At 49.4% G+C, this 14,527-nt stretch overlaps 1 protein-coding gene across 2 annotated transcripts in view; it reads left to right on the forward strand.

Annotated features, from left to right (window-relative positions):
- Positions 1 to 14,527, forward strand: part of SPTA1 (spectrin alpha, erythrocytic 1) — a 61,691-nt gene that overhangs the window by 35,641 nt on the left and 11,523 nt on the right. The window contains exons 29-42 of one of the 2 annotated variants that reach the window (XM_038768341.1): positions 820 to 963; positions 1,282 to 1,385; positions 3,111 to 3,273; positions 3,982 to 4,113; positions 5,061 to 5,198; positions 6,190 to 6,294; positions 7,076 to 7,284; positions 8,463 to 8,583; positions 9,350 to 9,471; positions 10,175 to 10,307; positions 10,685 to 10,783; positions 12,679 to 12,844; positions 13,455 to 13,534; positions 14,005 to 14,214. In XM_038768341.1, coding sequence (XP_038624269.1) covers positions 820 to 963; positions 1,282 to 1,385; positions 3,111 to 3,273; positions 3,982 to 4,113; positions 5,061 to 5,198; positions 6,190 to 6,294; positions 7,076 to 7,284; positions 8,463 to 8,583; positions 9,350 to 9,471; positions 10,175 to 10,307; positions 10,685 to 10,783; positions 12,679 to 12,844; positions 13,455 to 13,534; positions 14,005 to 14,214 — 1,926 coding nt within the window. Of the gene's footprint in view, positions 1 to 819; positions 964 to 1,281; positions 1,386 to 3,110; positions 3,274 to 3,981; positions 4,114 to 5,060; positions 5,199 to 6,189; positions 6,295 to 7,075; positions 7,285 to 8,462; positions 8,584 to 9,349; positions 9,472 to 10,174; positions 10,308 to 10,684; positions 10,784 to 12,675; positions 12,845 to 13,454; positions 13,535 to 14,004; positions 14,215 to 14,527 lie in introns of both variants that reach the window. The other variant, XM_038768342.1, reaches the window with a different exon arrangement.

Genomic DNA, 14,527 nt, shown 5'->3' on the forward strand with positions numbered 1-14,527 from the left:
GTGGGACTCTTTGGGGCTAGAGAAGCAGTATGGTGTAGTGGACACAGCCTGGGCCTGGGAATCAGAAGGTAATGAGTTCCAATCCCGGCTCTGCCATTTGTATCCTGTGTGACCTAGGGCAACTCATTTCACTTCTCTGTGCCTCAGTTTCCTCATCTGTAAAATGGGGATTACTAAACTCTCCCAAGCGCTTAGTACAGTGCTCTGCACATAGTAAGCACTCAATAAATACCATTGAAAAAACACTAAAAAATAGCATGGTCTTCCCAGATTCTGCCAGTTGGGGACTGTCTCACACAGTCTAGGAAAACCGAGGTTCAGAGAGATTAAGGTACTTGCCTAAATCAACACAGCAGATCAAGGGCAGAGCTGGGACTAGAATCCAAGTCTTCCAACTCCCAGGCCTATGTTTGATCCACTAGGTTCACACTGCCTCTCCGATGGGGAAACTGAGGCCCGGTGATGTGAGGCGACTTGCCCTAGGTCACATGGTTGGGACTGGAATCCAGGTCTTCAGACTGCCAACATTCGTTGCCCCTGGGATTGCCCATGGGTCAGTTCCCCCTTCCTGGTGGGCTGAGGCAGGACCTTCCCTCCTTCCTTCCTTCGAGAAGCAGTGTGGCTTAGTGGTAAAAGCCCCGGCTTGGGAGGCAGAGGTTTAATCCCGACTCTGCCACTTACCAGCTGTGTGACTTCGGGAAAGCCACTTAACTTCTTTGTGCCTCAGTTCTCTCATCTGTAAAATGGGGATTAAGACTGTGAGCCCCACGTTGGACAACCTGATTACCTGGTACCTATTATTATTATTCCTCTCCACAGCTGTTTCATGGGGACTGTGAGCAGGCCAGCAGCTGGATGTCTGCTCGGGAGGGAGCCCTCGGGACAGACGAGGTGGGGGCCCTAGACCGCCTGGAGGTCCTGATGAAGAAGCGGGATGCCCTGGACAAAGCCATCCAGTCCCAGGTCTGCCAGCTGGCAGGGGGAGGGCCGGGAGAGCCCCCTGGGGCTGCCTGTGGGTGGGTGGGTGAGGGAGGGGGGAGTCTTGGGGTCATTGAACGGCCTGACCATCTGCTATAGCCTCAGTCTCCATCTAGTGTCTGGAAATTTAGGGAAAAGAGTGGAAGTTGGGAACATCCATCCAAGATCTCCCAGGGTGGAGTGGGCAAATGCAAGGTGCAAAATGCACACTTCAGAGGGGCGGGGCAGGAGGAACTTTGGGTACGGGGCTCCTCTTTCCTTTAGACTGATCAGTGGGTTAATGGATTGATGGGTTGACCCTAGGAAGAGAAGATGGAGGCCCTGGAAAGTTTTGCTGGACGACTGATTGAAGATGACCACTATGCCAAAGAAGATATTTCTGCCTGGCTACAGAAACTTCTGGAGAGGTCAGGGGAACCTCCCCACCTCCCAGCCTGCCCCTCCCACCTCACCTATGCCCCCTACCTGCTTCCTTAAACCACTCATGTCTCCAGAAAAGATAAACCCCTTTAAGGGGATTTCTAGCTGATATTTAACAACTATTAATCAATTGATCATATTCTATGAGCACTAACTGTGTGCAGAGCATTGTACTAAGCACTTGGGAGGGTGCAATATAACAGAGTTAGTAGACGTGTTCCCTGCCCACAATGAGCTTACAGTCTAGAAAGGGAAACAGACATTCATATAACTAAATAAATGAAGGATATATACATAGAGAAGCAGCATGGCTCAGTGGAAAGAGCATGGGCTTTGGAGTCAGAGGTCATGGGTTCAAAGCCCAGCTCCGCCACTTGTCAGCTGTGTGACTTTGGGCAAGTCACTTAACTTCTCTGTGCCTCAGTTACCTCATCTGTAAAATGGGGATTAAGACTGTGAGCCCCACGTGGGACAATCTGATCACCTTGTAACCTCCCCAGCGCTTAGAACAGTGCTTTGCACACAGTAAGCGCTTAATAAATGCCATTATTATTAGTATTATTATTAGTGCTGTGGGAGGGGTGAATGAAAGGTGCAGATGCAAGTGCAAGGGTGATACAAACAGGAGAGAAGGAAGAGGAAATGAGTCAGGAAAGGCCTCTTGGAATAGTTGTGCCTTCAATACAGCTTTGAAGGTGGGGAGAGTGATCGTCTGTCAAATGTGAAGAGGGAGGGCATTCCAGGCCAGAGGTGACTTAGACGAGAGGTCGGTGGTGAAACAGGAAATCCAGGTGCAGTGAGCAGACTGAATCTAGAGGAGTGAAGTGGGTGGGTTGAGCTGTAGTAGGAGAGCAGCGAGGTGAGGTAGGAGGGGTCAAGGTGATTGAATGCTATGATATTCACCCCAGCCCAACAGCACTTAAATATATACCTACCGCTGTACTGGACAAGTCCCGGAATGCCATGGGGCGGGAAAGACAGACCCATCAGGTTGACAAAGTCTCCACTGGGCAAGCAGTAAAAGGATGACTTAAGCCACAACCTAAACAGCTTCTGTAGGTATCCTGACCCCATTAGAAGTTCATATGGAAGAGGGAATTCCAACAGGGATGTTGCCTGAGCCCTTTATGTACGTTCCTCCTCTTTAGAGTGGAAGCACCTTTAGGGTAGGAAATTTATTGCTTTTTTTTTTATGGTATTTGTTAAGCACTTACTGCCTACCAGGCACTATACTGAGCCCTGGGGTAGATATAAGCTAATCAGGTTGGCATAGTTCATGTCCCTCATAAGGCTCCCCGTCATAATCCTCATTTTACAGATGAGGTAACTGAGGCCCAGAGAAGTGAAATGACTTACCCAGGTCACACAGCAGACAAGTGGTGGAGCCAGGATTAGACCCCAGGTCCTTCCAACTCCCAAGCCTGGGCTTTTTCCATTAGGCCACGTTGCTTCTCTACTTTGTCCTTCCCAAGCACTGAATATACTGCACAGCACCCGAGGGGTGCTCAATAAATACTACTTCTACTGAGTGCCTAGCACTGTACTCAGCCCTTAGAAGAGCACCATAGCAGGAGGAATACTGGTTTGCTGCCCTCGAGGTGCTGACAGTCTGGCAGGACACCTCAGAGGGGCAGGTGCTAAGTGGGAGCCGTTCTTCTGTCCCCCACCCCCACCTTCCATCCCCTGCACCTCCTTTCCCCCACCCCCCAAAGGTGGAGGGCTCTGAAAGCCCAGATGTTGGAGGAGAGGGCCAAGCTGGGGGATTTTGCGGATCTGAAGCAGTTCTACCGTGACATAGAGGAGATCGAAGACTGGATCAATGAGAAACTTCCCATTGCGCGTGATGAGTCCTACAAAGATCCTACCAACATACAGGTAAGTGGCCGGAAGAGGAGCCCGACAGGAAGTTGGGGAAATCTGAATGACATTGTAGTAGAAGCTCCTTGTGGACAGGGAATGGGGTCACCTCTTTGCTTCTTTCTCAAATGCTAAATACAATGCATTGGTCAGTCAGTCAATTGTCAGTCATTCGTATTTATTGAGCGCTTATTGTGTGCAGAGCACTGTACTAAGGGCTTGGGAGAGTACAATAGAACAATAAACAGACACATTCCCTGCCCACAATGAGCTTATTGTCTAGAGGACTGTATTATATATTCTGAGGGTGCTCCGTAACTGCTATTATTACTCCAACTACTTCTATTACTGCTACCCTGGACCCAGCCTGGATGCATGGATGTGGTGAGAAGAGTTGGGTGTGAATGTATTCATGGCAGGGAGCACTGTTGGTTTGGCGTGACTTGGGGTGATGGGAAAGGGCCAGGGGAAGGCTTTCTGGATGAAGAGGGATTTTAGTGGTGGGTGTTGAGAATGGGGAGCTGGGCTGCCTCAGATTCCACATCTATAAAGCGGGGATGCACTACACATTCTCCCTCCTCCTTAGACGATGACTCCCATGGGGGACAGGAACTGGGCTCGACCTGCTTATCTGATATCCACTCTCAGTGCTTAGTACAGTTCTTGGCACATAGTAGGGGCTTATCAAATGCCATCGTGATTTTTATTATTATTATCATTATTCAGAGGAAATACCTGAAACATCAGGCGTTTGAGAACGAGATTCAAGGTCATGCCGAGCAGGTGGAGGGGATCATTGCCTTGGGAAAGTCCCTAGTGGAGCGTGGAGCCTGTGAGGGCCAGGAGAGCACTGTGGAGGTAAGTCACAGCAGGGCGTGGGGTGGGGGCTCAGTGGAGAACCCACTCTGTCCCACCCACCCTTGTGGAGTGAGCGGCTGGAATTCTGGGAACTGGGGGCTGCGGGGTGGGCAGCAAGGGAGACACCCTGTGTCAGGAACAAATCAACTCTGAGAAGCAGTGTGGACTGGTAGATAGACCTGGGAGTCGGAAGGATCTGGGTCCTAATCTTGGCTCCTCCACTTGTCTGCTGTGTGACCGTGGACAAGTGACTTCTCATCTGTAAAATGGGGATAAAAACTGTGAGCCCCGTGTGGGACAGGGACTCTGTGTCTAACCTGATAAGCTTGTATACATCCAGTGCTAAGTACAGTGCCTTTACTAAAGTAAATCTTTAACAAATACCATATATTATTATTCTATGTACCTCAGTTACCTCATCTGTAATATGATGTGGGACAGGGACTGTGTCCAATTTGATGATCTCATATCTACCCCAGGGATTAGTAACAGTACCTGGTACATAACAAGTTCTTAACAAGTAACGTAAAACAAAAAAACACAAAAAACTTCTCTGTGCCTCAATTTCCTCATCTGTAGAATAGGGATTCAGTACCTGTTCTCCCTCTACTTAGACTGCGAGCCCCATGTGGGACAGGGATTCTGTCCAACTTGATTAACTTGTATCTGCCCCAATGCTTAGAACAGTGCTTGACACATAGTAAATGCTTAACAAAGAGAATAATAATAATGATAATAATAATAGTATGGAGAACCAGCAGTCCTTCAACCAAGGACCACTAAGGGAGGACTTCCCACACGTGGCAAAATCCTGCTTTACGACCTCCAGGAGTGAGAACTAACAGGTGGAAGAGCCTCCCCCATCCACCTCTCACCACCCTACCCCTATGCCAGGCCACCTGCCCCAGCTTCCCCCACCCCGGGTGACTCTTCTCTCTCGCTGACAGGAGCGCCTGGAATCCTTGACCGAGCAGTGGCACGACCTTCTGGATAAGACGAAAGACAAAGGGCAGAAGCTGAACGAAGCCAGTCGCCAACAGAGGTTTAACACTGGCATCCGTGACTTCGAGTACTGGCTCTCAGAGGTGAGCGGTCCTCATGGGGGTCTTTGCTTGGAAAACTTTCCCGCAGATGGCATAGCCCCAGAAAGCAAATCCCCCACTTCTGGGTGCTTGACCCCTTCTCCTCGATCGCAGTGAGGTGCAGGGTGGGATGGAGAGAAGGAGGAAGTGATGGATGGATGAAGTAAATGGATGGGTAGTGAATGGATGGATGGTGGATAGTTGGAGGATGGAGGATGGATAGATGGAGGATGGTTGGCTGGGTGGGGAATGGCTGTCTGGAGGATGGGTGGATGAAGAAGCAGCAGGGCATAGTGGTTAGAGCACGGGCCTGGGAGCCGGAAGGTCATGGGTTCTAATCCCAGCTCTGCCACTTGTCTGCTGTGTGACCTTGGGCAAGTCACTTAACTTCTCTGTACCTCAGTTACCTCATCTGAACAATGGAGATCGAGACAGTGAGCCCCACGTGGGTCAGGGACCGTGTCCAACCTAATTTGCCTGTATCCACCCCAGCGCTTAGAACAGTGCCTGGCACATAGTAAGTGCTTAATAAATACCATCATTAGTTATGATGATAATAATAATGGTATTTGTTAAGCGCTTACTATGTCCCAGGCACTATTCTAAGCGCTGGGGGAGATACAAGGTTATCAGGTTGTCCCAGGTGGGGCTCACAATCTTACTCCCCATTTTACAGATGAGGTAACTGAGGCACAGAGAAGTTACGTGACTTGCCCAAAGTCACGCAGCTGACATGTGGCGGAGCTGGGTTGGATGGATGATAGGTAGATGGATGATGTAAGTAAGGATGGATGGAGGATGGATGGATGAATGGATGGATGGTTGAATGGGTAGATTAATTTGTGGATTCATGGATTCCCCAATGGGCAACAAACCTGAGATCTTGCTAACTCCTGTTCCTTGGAGAACAAATATGACATGAGGATAGGGTCCGTGAGAAAAGGTTACCCCAGTGGTCACTAGACAACTTCACTGTCACCTTCTTCCCATCCAGGCAGAGACACTGTTGGCGATGAAAGACTACGCCAGAGATCTGGCTTCAGCTGGAAATCTTCTGAAGAAACACCAGCTCCTGCAGACGGAGATGTCCGCACGAGAAGTAAATGGAAGCCAAAGCCCCACCCGTCACTGGGGAGAATCAGGGCTGGGCTACCCCCGAGACCTTGTAGACACTTTTCCATTGTTCTCTTCACTATCCCTCGTGCTAATCTCTCCATCTGTTGACCCCTTCACTCACACCGTCCCTCCTCCCTGGATTTTCTCCCTCTGCATGTCCAGCGGACCATGCTTTCCCCATCTTCAAAGGCCTATTACCATCACACCTTCTCCAGAAGTCTTCCCTGATTAATCTCCTAACCCACCCACCCCATTTCCCCTCTAGTGCTGCTTCAACACTTCCACATCACTCAACCATCAGCCCACAACACTTATGCACAAATCTGTAATTTATTTATTTATATTTATGTCTGGCTCCTCCTGCTTTATACTGTTTGCTTGTTGTGGTAAGGGAATGTGTCTGTTTATTGTAGTATTGTACTCTCCCAAGCGCTTTGTACAGCGCTTTGCACACAAGTCCTCAATAAATGCGATTGAAAGAATACTAATTCTATTATACTCTCCCATGGGCTTTGTACAGTGCTCCACACACAGTAGGCACTCGGTAAGTATTATTAGATTGCAAGTTACTTGAGCGCAGGGATCATAGCTATTAACTCTACTGTACATCCCCAAATGCTTAGTACAGTGCTCCACACACAGTAGGCACTCAACCAATACCTCTGATTGACTGGACTTCCACTTGGCTTTGCATTTGATTGGCACTTTATGGGATTCTCACCCCAGCCGCTGTAAGTGTCTCCTCTCCCCTTCCCCCCACCCAGGACAACTTGGAAGAGCTGAACCAACTGGCTAAGAACCTAGTGGACAGTGGGGCTTTTAACGCCGACCAGATCGTGGCGAAGAGGGAGAGCGTCAACGAGAGGTTTGCAGAGGTACAGAAGCAGGCCATCGCTCACCACCAGAAACTTCAGGAAGCCTATGACTTGTTTCAATTCTTCCATGATCTCGATGATGAGGAAACGTGGATCGAGTGAGTCCTTTCCCCTCCAAACTCCCACCTTCCCACCCACTCCCCATCCACCTCCTCACCAAACAGAAACTCCTCATCCTTGTCTTTAAAGTGCTCAATCACCCTGCCCCCTCTTCTACTCTTCTACTACAACCCAGCCCACACACTTCACTCCTCTATTGCTAACCTTCTCACTGAAACTTGATCTCATCTATCTGGCCACCGATCCCTCGCCCACGTCCTGCTTCTGGCCTGGATCGCCCTCCCTCTTCATATCTGGCAGACGATTACTCTTCCCACTTGCAAAGCCTTATTGAAGGCACACCTCCAAGAGGAGGTCCAAGAGGCCTTCCCTGACGAAACCCTCATTTCCTTTTCTCCCATTCCCTTCTGTATCACCCTGATTTGCTCCCTTTATACCCCACCACCCAGCACTTATGTACATATCCATAGTTTATTTATATTAATTTCTGCCTCCCCCTTAGACTCTGAGCTTGTTATGTGTAGGGGATTTGTCTGCTAATTCTGTTGTACTCTCCCAAGAGCTTAGTACAGTGTTGTGCTCATAGTAAGTGCTCAATAAATATAATTGATTTATTGATTGATTCCTAGCTCATCCCCATCCTCTCCTCTAGCAATATCTTTGTCCAGAGCTCTACTTCAAGCAATCAATCCAGCACATTGAGCACTGACTGTATGCAGAATACTGTACTAAGCACTTGGGAGAGTGCAGTATAACAGAGTTAATAGACACATTCCCTGCCCATAACAAGCTTACAATCTAGTGGTATGTGTCTGATAATAATGATAATTATGTTATTTGTTCAGTTCTCACTATAGGCCAAGCTGTGTGCTAAACATTGGCATAGATACAAGATAATCAGGTTGGACACAGTCCCTATCCCACACAGGGCTCACAGGCTAAGGGGGAGGGAGACCAGGTAATGAATTCCCATTTTCAGGTAATCCAAGGGCCAGGAAAGTTGAGTAACTTGTCCAAGGCAAGGCAAGCAGTGGAGCCTGGTTGAGAACCCAGGTCCTCTGATTCCCAGACCCATTATGTCAGGTGTCTGTCTCCTTTATTATGGTGGAAGCTCCTTGTGGGCAGGGAATGCATCACTCCTTTGCTTGGTACTTCCCGAGTGCTCATTACAGTGGTCAGCTCCCAGGGGGTGCTCAATAAATGCCACTGCTTCCAGGGAGAAGCTTCTGAGGGTGAGCTCCCAGGACTACGGGAGGAGTCTGCCTGCTGTGCAGAATCTGCAGAAGAAGCACAGACGTCTTGAAGGAGAGCTGGTGGCCCATGAAACAGCCATCCAGGTGGGACATTCTGAATCTCAGAGACACTCCCACCCCCCCACCCCTAACCACAGCCCGGTCTCAGATAATCTGTGGAATCTTTCCGGTGCCTTGATTTCCCCCCAAGCATTTTCATGTCAACCATCTCATCATAACCTCCTACATTCCCACGAGAGTAGGGAGTGGGAACACCGGCACCCAAAAATGTTAAATGGTCACCCATGTCACCAAGCTGTCCAAGAACAGAGCTGAGATTTGAACATGGCCCTGGACTGGGCCCTGTCCTCTAGACCATGCTACCCCTGAGTAAGATCAAAACTTGAAATGGTCAAAACTGGTGTGATTGTAGAGGTCTAGAAATGACCACTAGGGAAGGAGATTTGGAGACAGTATGACCGTCCATCCCGTTTTCAGCTGGATTGCCCCTTGTCCAGTACTGATTCCTCCACAGAGATGAAGGGACTCTTCTCCCACTTAGTTATGTAATAATAATAATTGTGGCACTCTATGTGCCAGGCACTGTACTAAGTGTTGGGGTGAATACAAGCAAATTGGATTGGACACAGGGGTCTCACAGTCTCAATCCCCAGCTGGGGGGGGGTCTGGTGGGAAGGGTCGGTTCTCCTCTGAAGAACGTTCTAGATTCAGATGGAACTCTGGGGTGGGTTATGAAAAATGACATGTGTGACGTCAAGGGCCTCTCAGTATCTGGGATGGATGGGGGCTGGGGGCCGTGGAGCTGACTGAACTTGGGGTGTGTGTCGGTGGTGGGGGTCCTTCCTGGCAGGGTGTGCTGAACACGGCCAGCCAACTGGCAGACAATGATGCCGTGGGGCGGGACCAGATCCAGCAGAGACTGGCCCAGTTGGAGCAGCATTGGAAGGAGCTAAATGCATCCGCCAAAGACCGGTGAGTGTGGGGTGTCGAGCCTTCCGCTGGTGTCTATTATCACTTATTTTTGTGTATTAATGTCCATCCCTCCCTCTAAACTCTAAGCTAGTTGTGGGCAGGGAATGTATCTGTTATATCATTGTATTGTACTCTCCCAAGCAGTTAGTACAGTGCTCTGCCCATAGTGAGCACTCAATAAATACCATTGACTGACTGATATTGTAGTGTTGTACTCTCCCAAGTGCACAGTACAGTGTCCTGCACACTAAGCACTCAATACATATAATTGATCGTTTGAGGGAAAAGAAGGCTCCCCTTTGACTCAGGCCCAGTCCTGGCTTGACTGCCTCCTCCATTGATCCATGGTATTTACTGAGCGCTTATTGTCTGCAAAGCACTGTACTAAGTTCTGGGGAGAGTCCAGTAGAATTGATAGGCACAATCCATGCCTTCAGGGAGCTTATGGGCTACTGTATGCAGAGCACTAAACGAAGCGCTTGGGAGAGTACAATATAATTAGTGGACAAGACTCCTGCCCGAAAGAAGCTTGTCGACTAATGCCAAGTGGTTGTTTCCTGTTAAAGCTTGTGTTTTTTCCTATCAGGGTATTCTTTCAGCTTTCTCCTAGGACTTTCTTTGGCCGCTCCCTGCCGCTGGGAAGGCTTTGGGGTTGGGATGGCCCAGGGGATTATGGGAAAAGAATGGTTCTTCCAAATGCTAGGGGCCTCCGGCTGGATGAGTCTCTGCAATTCCTGCAGTTCATGGAGGAGGCGGAGGAGGAGGAGGCCTGGATCAATGAGAAGACAGCTTTGATCTCCGGGGGAGATTTCGGAGACTCTCTGATTGCCACCCAGGTGACAGCTGTTCCTTTCCACGATCTTGTGGGAGCCTAGGAAGCCACTTTCTCCTCCCTACACCCTCCAAAAGCCTTCATCCACTTTTCATTCTTGCACAATCATGCTTGTGGGAAAAATTGGAGAATCAGAGAGGTCGAGGGACTTCCCCAAGGTCACACAGCATCTGAGCTGTGTTGGAGATGAGGCTAGAATCCAGGAAGGAATTCCTCTGATGAGAAATGCACAGTTAGATTGTCTGGCCTATCCCCATCAAATCAAGGATATGTCTTTTTCCCCATAATCATCAGGGTCAGAAGGAACCGGCCCTTGAGTGGGGTGGAGGGAGGGATACCGTCACTCTGACCGGCTGACTGGTCACTTTGTTTCTCCCACAGGGTTTGTTGAAGAAGCATGAAGCCTTTGAGACAGATTTTGCTGCTCACGAGGCCCGGGTGCAAGATGTGTGCACTCAGGGGAACGAGATTCTGAGCAAGGTGAGAACAGAGGAATTACCCCTTCCTTCCTGCTTCTGGGGAGGATGAAGGCAACCTGTTCACCTGTTTTTTAATTTTTTTTTATTTAATGGCATTTGTTAAGCATTTACTATGTGCCAGGCACTGTGCTAAGCACTCGGGTAGGCACAAATTAATCAGGTTGGACACCTGGGAGTCAGAAGGACCTGGGTTCTAATCTGGGCTCAGCCACATCTGCTGTGTGACCTTGGGCTACTCACTTAACTTCTCTGTGCCTCAGTTACTTCATCTGTAAAATGCGGGTGAGAGTGTGAGCCCCATGTGAGACAGGGATTGTGTCCAACCTGATGAATGTGTATCTACTACAGTGCTAAGAATAATGCTTAGCACATAGTAAGCACTTAATAAGTACCATAATTATTATTACACAGTCCATGTCCCCCATGGAGCTCCCAGTCTTCATCCCCAATTTACAAATTAATTAACTGAGACATAAAGAAGTGAAGTGACTTGGCTGAGTTCACACAGCAGAGCTGGGATTAGAACCCAGTCCTTCATACTCCCAGGTCCAGGCTCTAGCCACTAGGCAACTCTGCTTCTCTTGTCAACCCATTGGCTCGAGGGTCAAAGATCTATTCGGTGCTGCTTTCCCTGACTTTGTTGTTTTGGTTCCCCATTGCCTCTCTGCTGCTGCCTTGACCACCCTTTCTGGTGTTAGTGTTATTGACTATGTGCAGAACATTGTACTAAGCACTTGGGAAAGCAGACTAGAATTAGAGGACATTCTCATAGCGGACAAGAGAACCTGGGGGGCAATCAATCATATTTATTGAGCATTTACTGTGTGCTGAGCACTATACTAAGCTCTTGGGAGAGTACAGTGAAAAAGAATTAGAAGACACATTCCCTGCCCATAATGAGCTTACAGTCTAGAGGGGCAGGGATGAGAGAATAATGCATATCACCCCTCTAGATTGTAAACTCACTGTGTACAACTGCTGCTGTACTCTCTTAAGAGCTTAGTACAGCACTCCGCATACAGTAAGCGCTCAATAGATACCACTGCTTAATTGACCAGCATTAAAATCAACTCCTCAATGTAGATTTTTGGTCTGGACTGAGCTCGTCTGCTGTTCCTAATGGGAGTCTTCATTGCTATGAACCAGACACTGTGCTAACCTCTACAGCGAATATGGGATAAGCTAATTATAATGATAATAACAATCATAATTATTGTTGTTACATTTGAGCACTTACAATTTGCCTACCACTGTACTAAGTGTGGGATAGATACAAGATAATCAGTTAGGACATAGTTTCTGTCCCACGTGGAGCTCACAGCCAAAGGAGGAAGAGAGGACAGGTATTGAATCCCCATTTTACATATGAGGCAGTTGAGACCCTCAGAAGTTAAGCTACTTGGCCCAGGTCCCTCAACAGGCAAGCAACAGAGTCGGGATTAGAACCTAGATGTTCCGATGCCCAAGCCTGGGCTCTTTCCATTAGGCTCACTGCTTCCCCGGTTGGAAAAGCAGCATGGACTAATGGCAAGAGCACAGGTTTGGGTTCAATCTTGGTTCTGCCACTTGTCTGCTGTGTGACTTTGAGCAAATCAGTTAACTTCTCTGTACCTCAGTTCCCTCTTCTGTAAAATGATACTTAAGATTGTGAGCCCCATGTGGGGCAGTGACTTTGTCCAACCTGATTACTTTGTACTTATTCCATCACTTAAAACAATGCTTGGCACATAATAAATGCTTAACAAATATCACAATTATTATTATTATTGAGACTGTGGTTACCTGAGTAACGGGCTCAGAAGGGCAGCCTGGGTGGTTTGGATGCCCATGGAGGCATAAACTGATGAGCCCACTCCCCACTTCTCCCCTCCCCGCCACCTTATTCTTCTGGAGAAGCAGCAGGAAAGCCAGCAGGGAGAGCTAGTGGCCGCCAAAATGGACACCCTGAACAAGAAGCTCTCGGCTCTGTCTGAGGCCGCGGCCATCCGGCGGACCCAGCTAGAGGAGGACTTGGCACTGCAGCAGTTCAATTGGAAGGCCGACATGGCGGAGGCATGGATAGGTACGGTCTAGACTGGTCTGACCCAGAGGATTATGGGAGCCCAGGACCCAGGGGGCAGAAGGAGGACTCCAGTGCTGGTTCCTCCAATCTTCTCCCAACCCCTCCCTTATGTGATTCACAAAGGAAACAATCAATCATAAGAGGCCCAGCCCTCCCCTTAGAAGTTCCCCCACTATGGGGCCTGCTGGGCGAGGTAGCTTAGACCTGTGGTCTCCTTGCCACTGTCTCTAGCTGGAATCAATCAATCAATCAATCATTATTGAGTACTTACAGTGTGTAGAGCACTGTACAATCAATCGGTCATATTTATTGAGCTCTTTCTGTGTGCAGAGTATCAATTAATCAGTCATATTTATTGAACTCCTACTGTGTGCAGAGCATTGTACTAAATGTTTAGGAAAATCCAATACAACCAAGTTGGTAGACACATTCTCTGCCCAAAATGAACATACAGTCTACAAGAGGAAAGGACCCCTCCCTACCTCCTTGCAAGAGAGATAGCCGGGGGGTGGGGGGGCACTCCTCAGGGTCTGACCTAAATCCCTCTTGCTGCCACTGAAGAGCATCCCTAGCTACCCCACTACTCCATCATACACTGTTGCTTCCTCAGTGGAGAAGGAGGCAAGTCTGAAGGCCAACGGGAATGGAGAGCGGGACCTGGCCTATTACTACACACTGCTGGACAAGCAGGTTAGAGCTGACCTCAGGGGCAGAGGGAAGAGGGCACACAGAACTTGGTCCCTGGCCAGCACAGAGAAACTGAGGAGGACACCACTGGGCCCGATGATGGGACATCCTTAGCCCTTCGCAGACACTCAGCACTGTACTAAGCACTGCGGCAGCTACGGCAGGATCAAATTGGCTGCTGCCCCTGTTCCTCACGGAGCAGTTCACAGGGTGGGAGAGCGGGTGTCTCCCCATTGTCCCGAGGAGAAGACTGAGGCCACTTGCCCGAGGTCCCACAGCAGGCCGGGGGCAGCGGTGGGATTAGCAGGGTGGTGGTCTTCCCCCTGGTCCACGCCCTCTCCCCAGATTGCAGCGGTTGTGGAGGTGGGCTGAGGGTCTCCCAGAAACATTCCCCTACCCCCTTTTGTCTTCACCCTCCCCTCCCCGCCATCACCTCTCACCCCACTGTCCCGGTCCCACGGTGCTTCCTGCAGGAGACGTTTGACTCCGGGCTCCAGAGTTTCCAGGTGGAGAGACTGTCAGAGATCAGAGACTTGAAGGACCAGCTGGCGGAGGCTGGGCACCCGCGGCTCAGTGAACTCGAAGGGCGCCATGCCGCCCTGATGGCCCGATGGGAGGTGTTGCTGGCCGCCTCGGCCGCCCGGAAGCAAACCCTGCTGGAGGAGCAGCTGCCCCTCAGGAAGGTATTTGGGTGGAGGAGTCATCAATTTATCGATGGGATCAGTGGTGCATCCCTGAGGGTGCACAGCTCTGGACTAGAGGAACATGGGCTTTTGCTTCTCCATTTCTCAGTTCTCTCTGGCCTTGGGACCATGGTCTTGGTTCTCTGTTCTTGATTCTCTCAGGCCTGCAAGTTTTGTTTCGGTTCTCTGTTCTCAGTTCTCTCTGATTTGTTTTGGTTCTGTGTTCTCAGTTCTCTCTGATCTTCGGAGTTGTTTTGGTTATCAGTTCTCTCTGACCTTTGAAGTGATTTGCTTCTCCATTCTCAGTTCTCTC

Source organism: Tachyglossus aculeatus, chromosome Y4 (assembly GCF_015852505.1).
Source record: "Tachyglossus aculeatus isolate mTacAcu1 chromosome Y4, mTacAcu1.pri, whole genome shotgun sequence".
Lineage (NCBI taxonomy): Eukaryota > Metazoa > Chordata > Mammalia > Monotremata > Tachyglossidae > Tachyglossus > Tachyglossus aculeatus.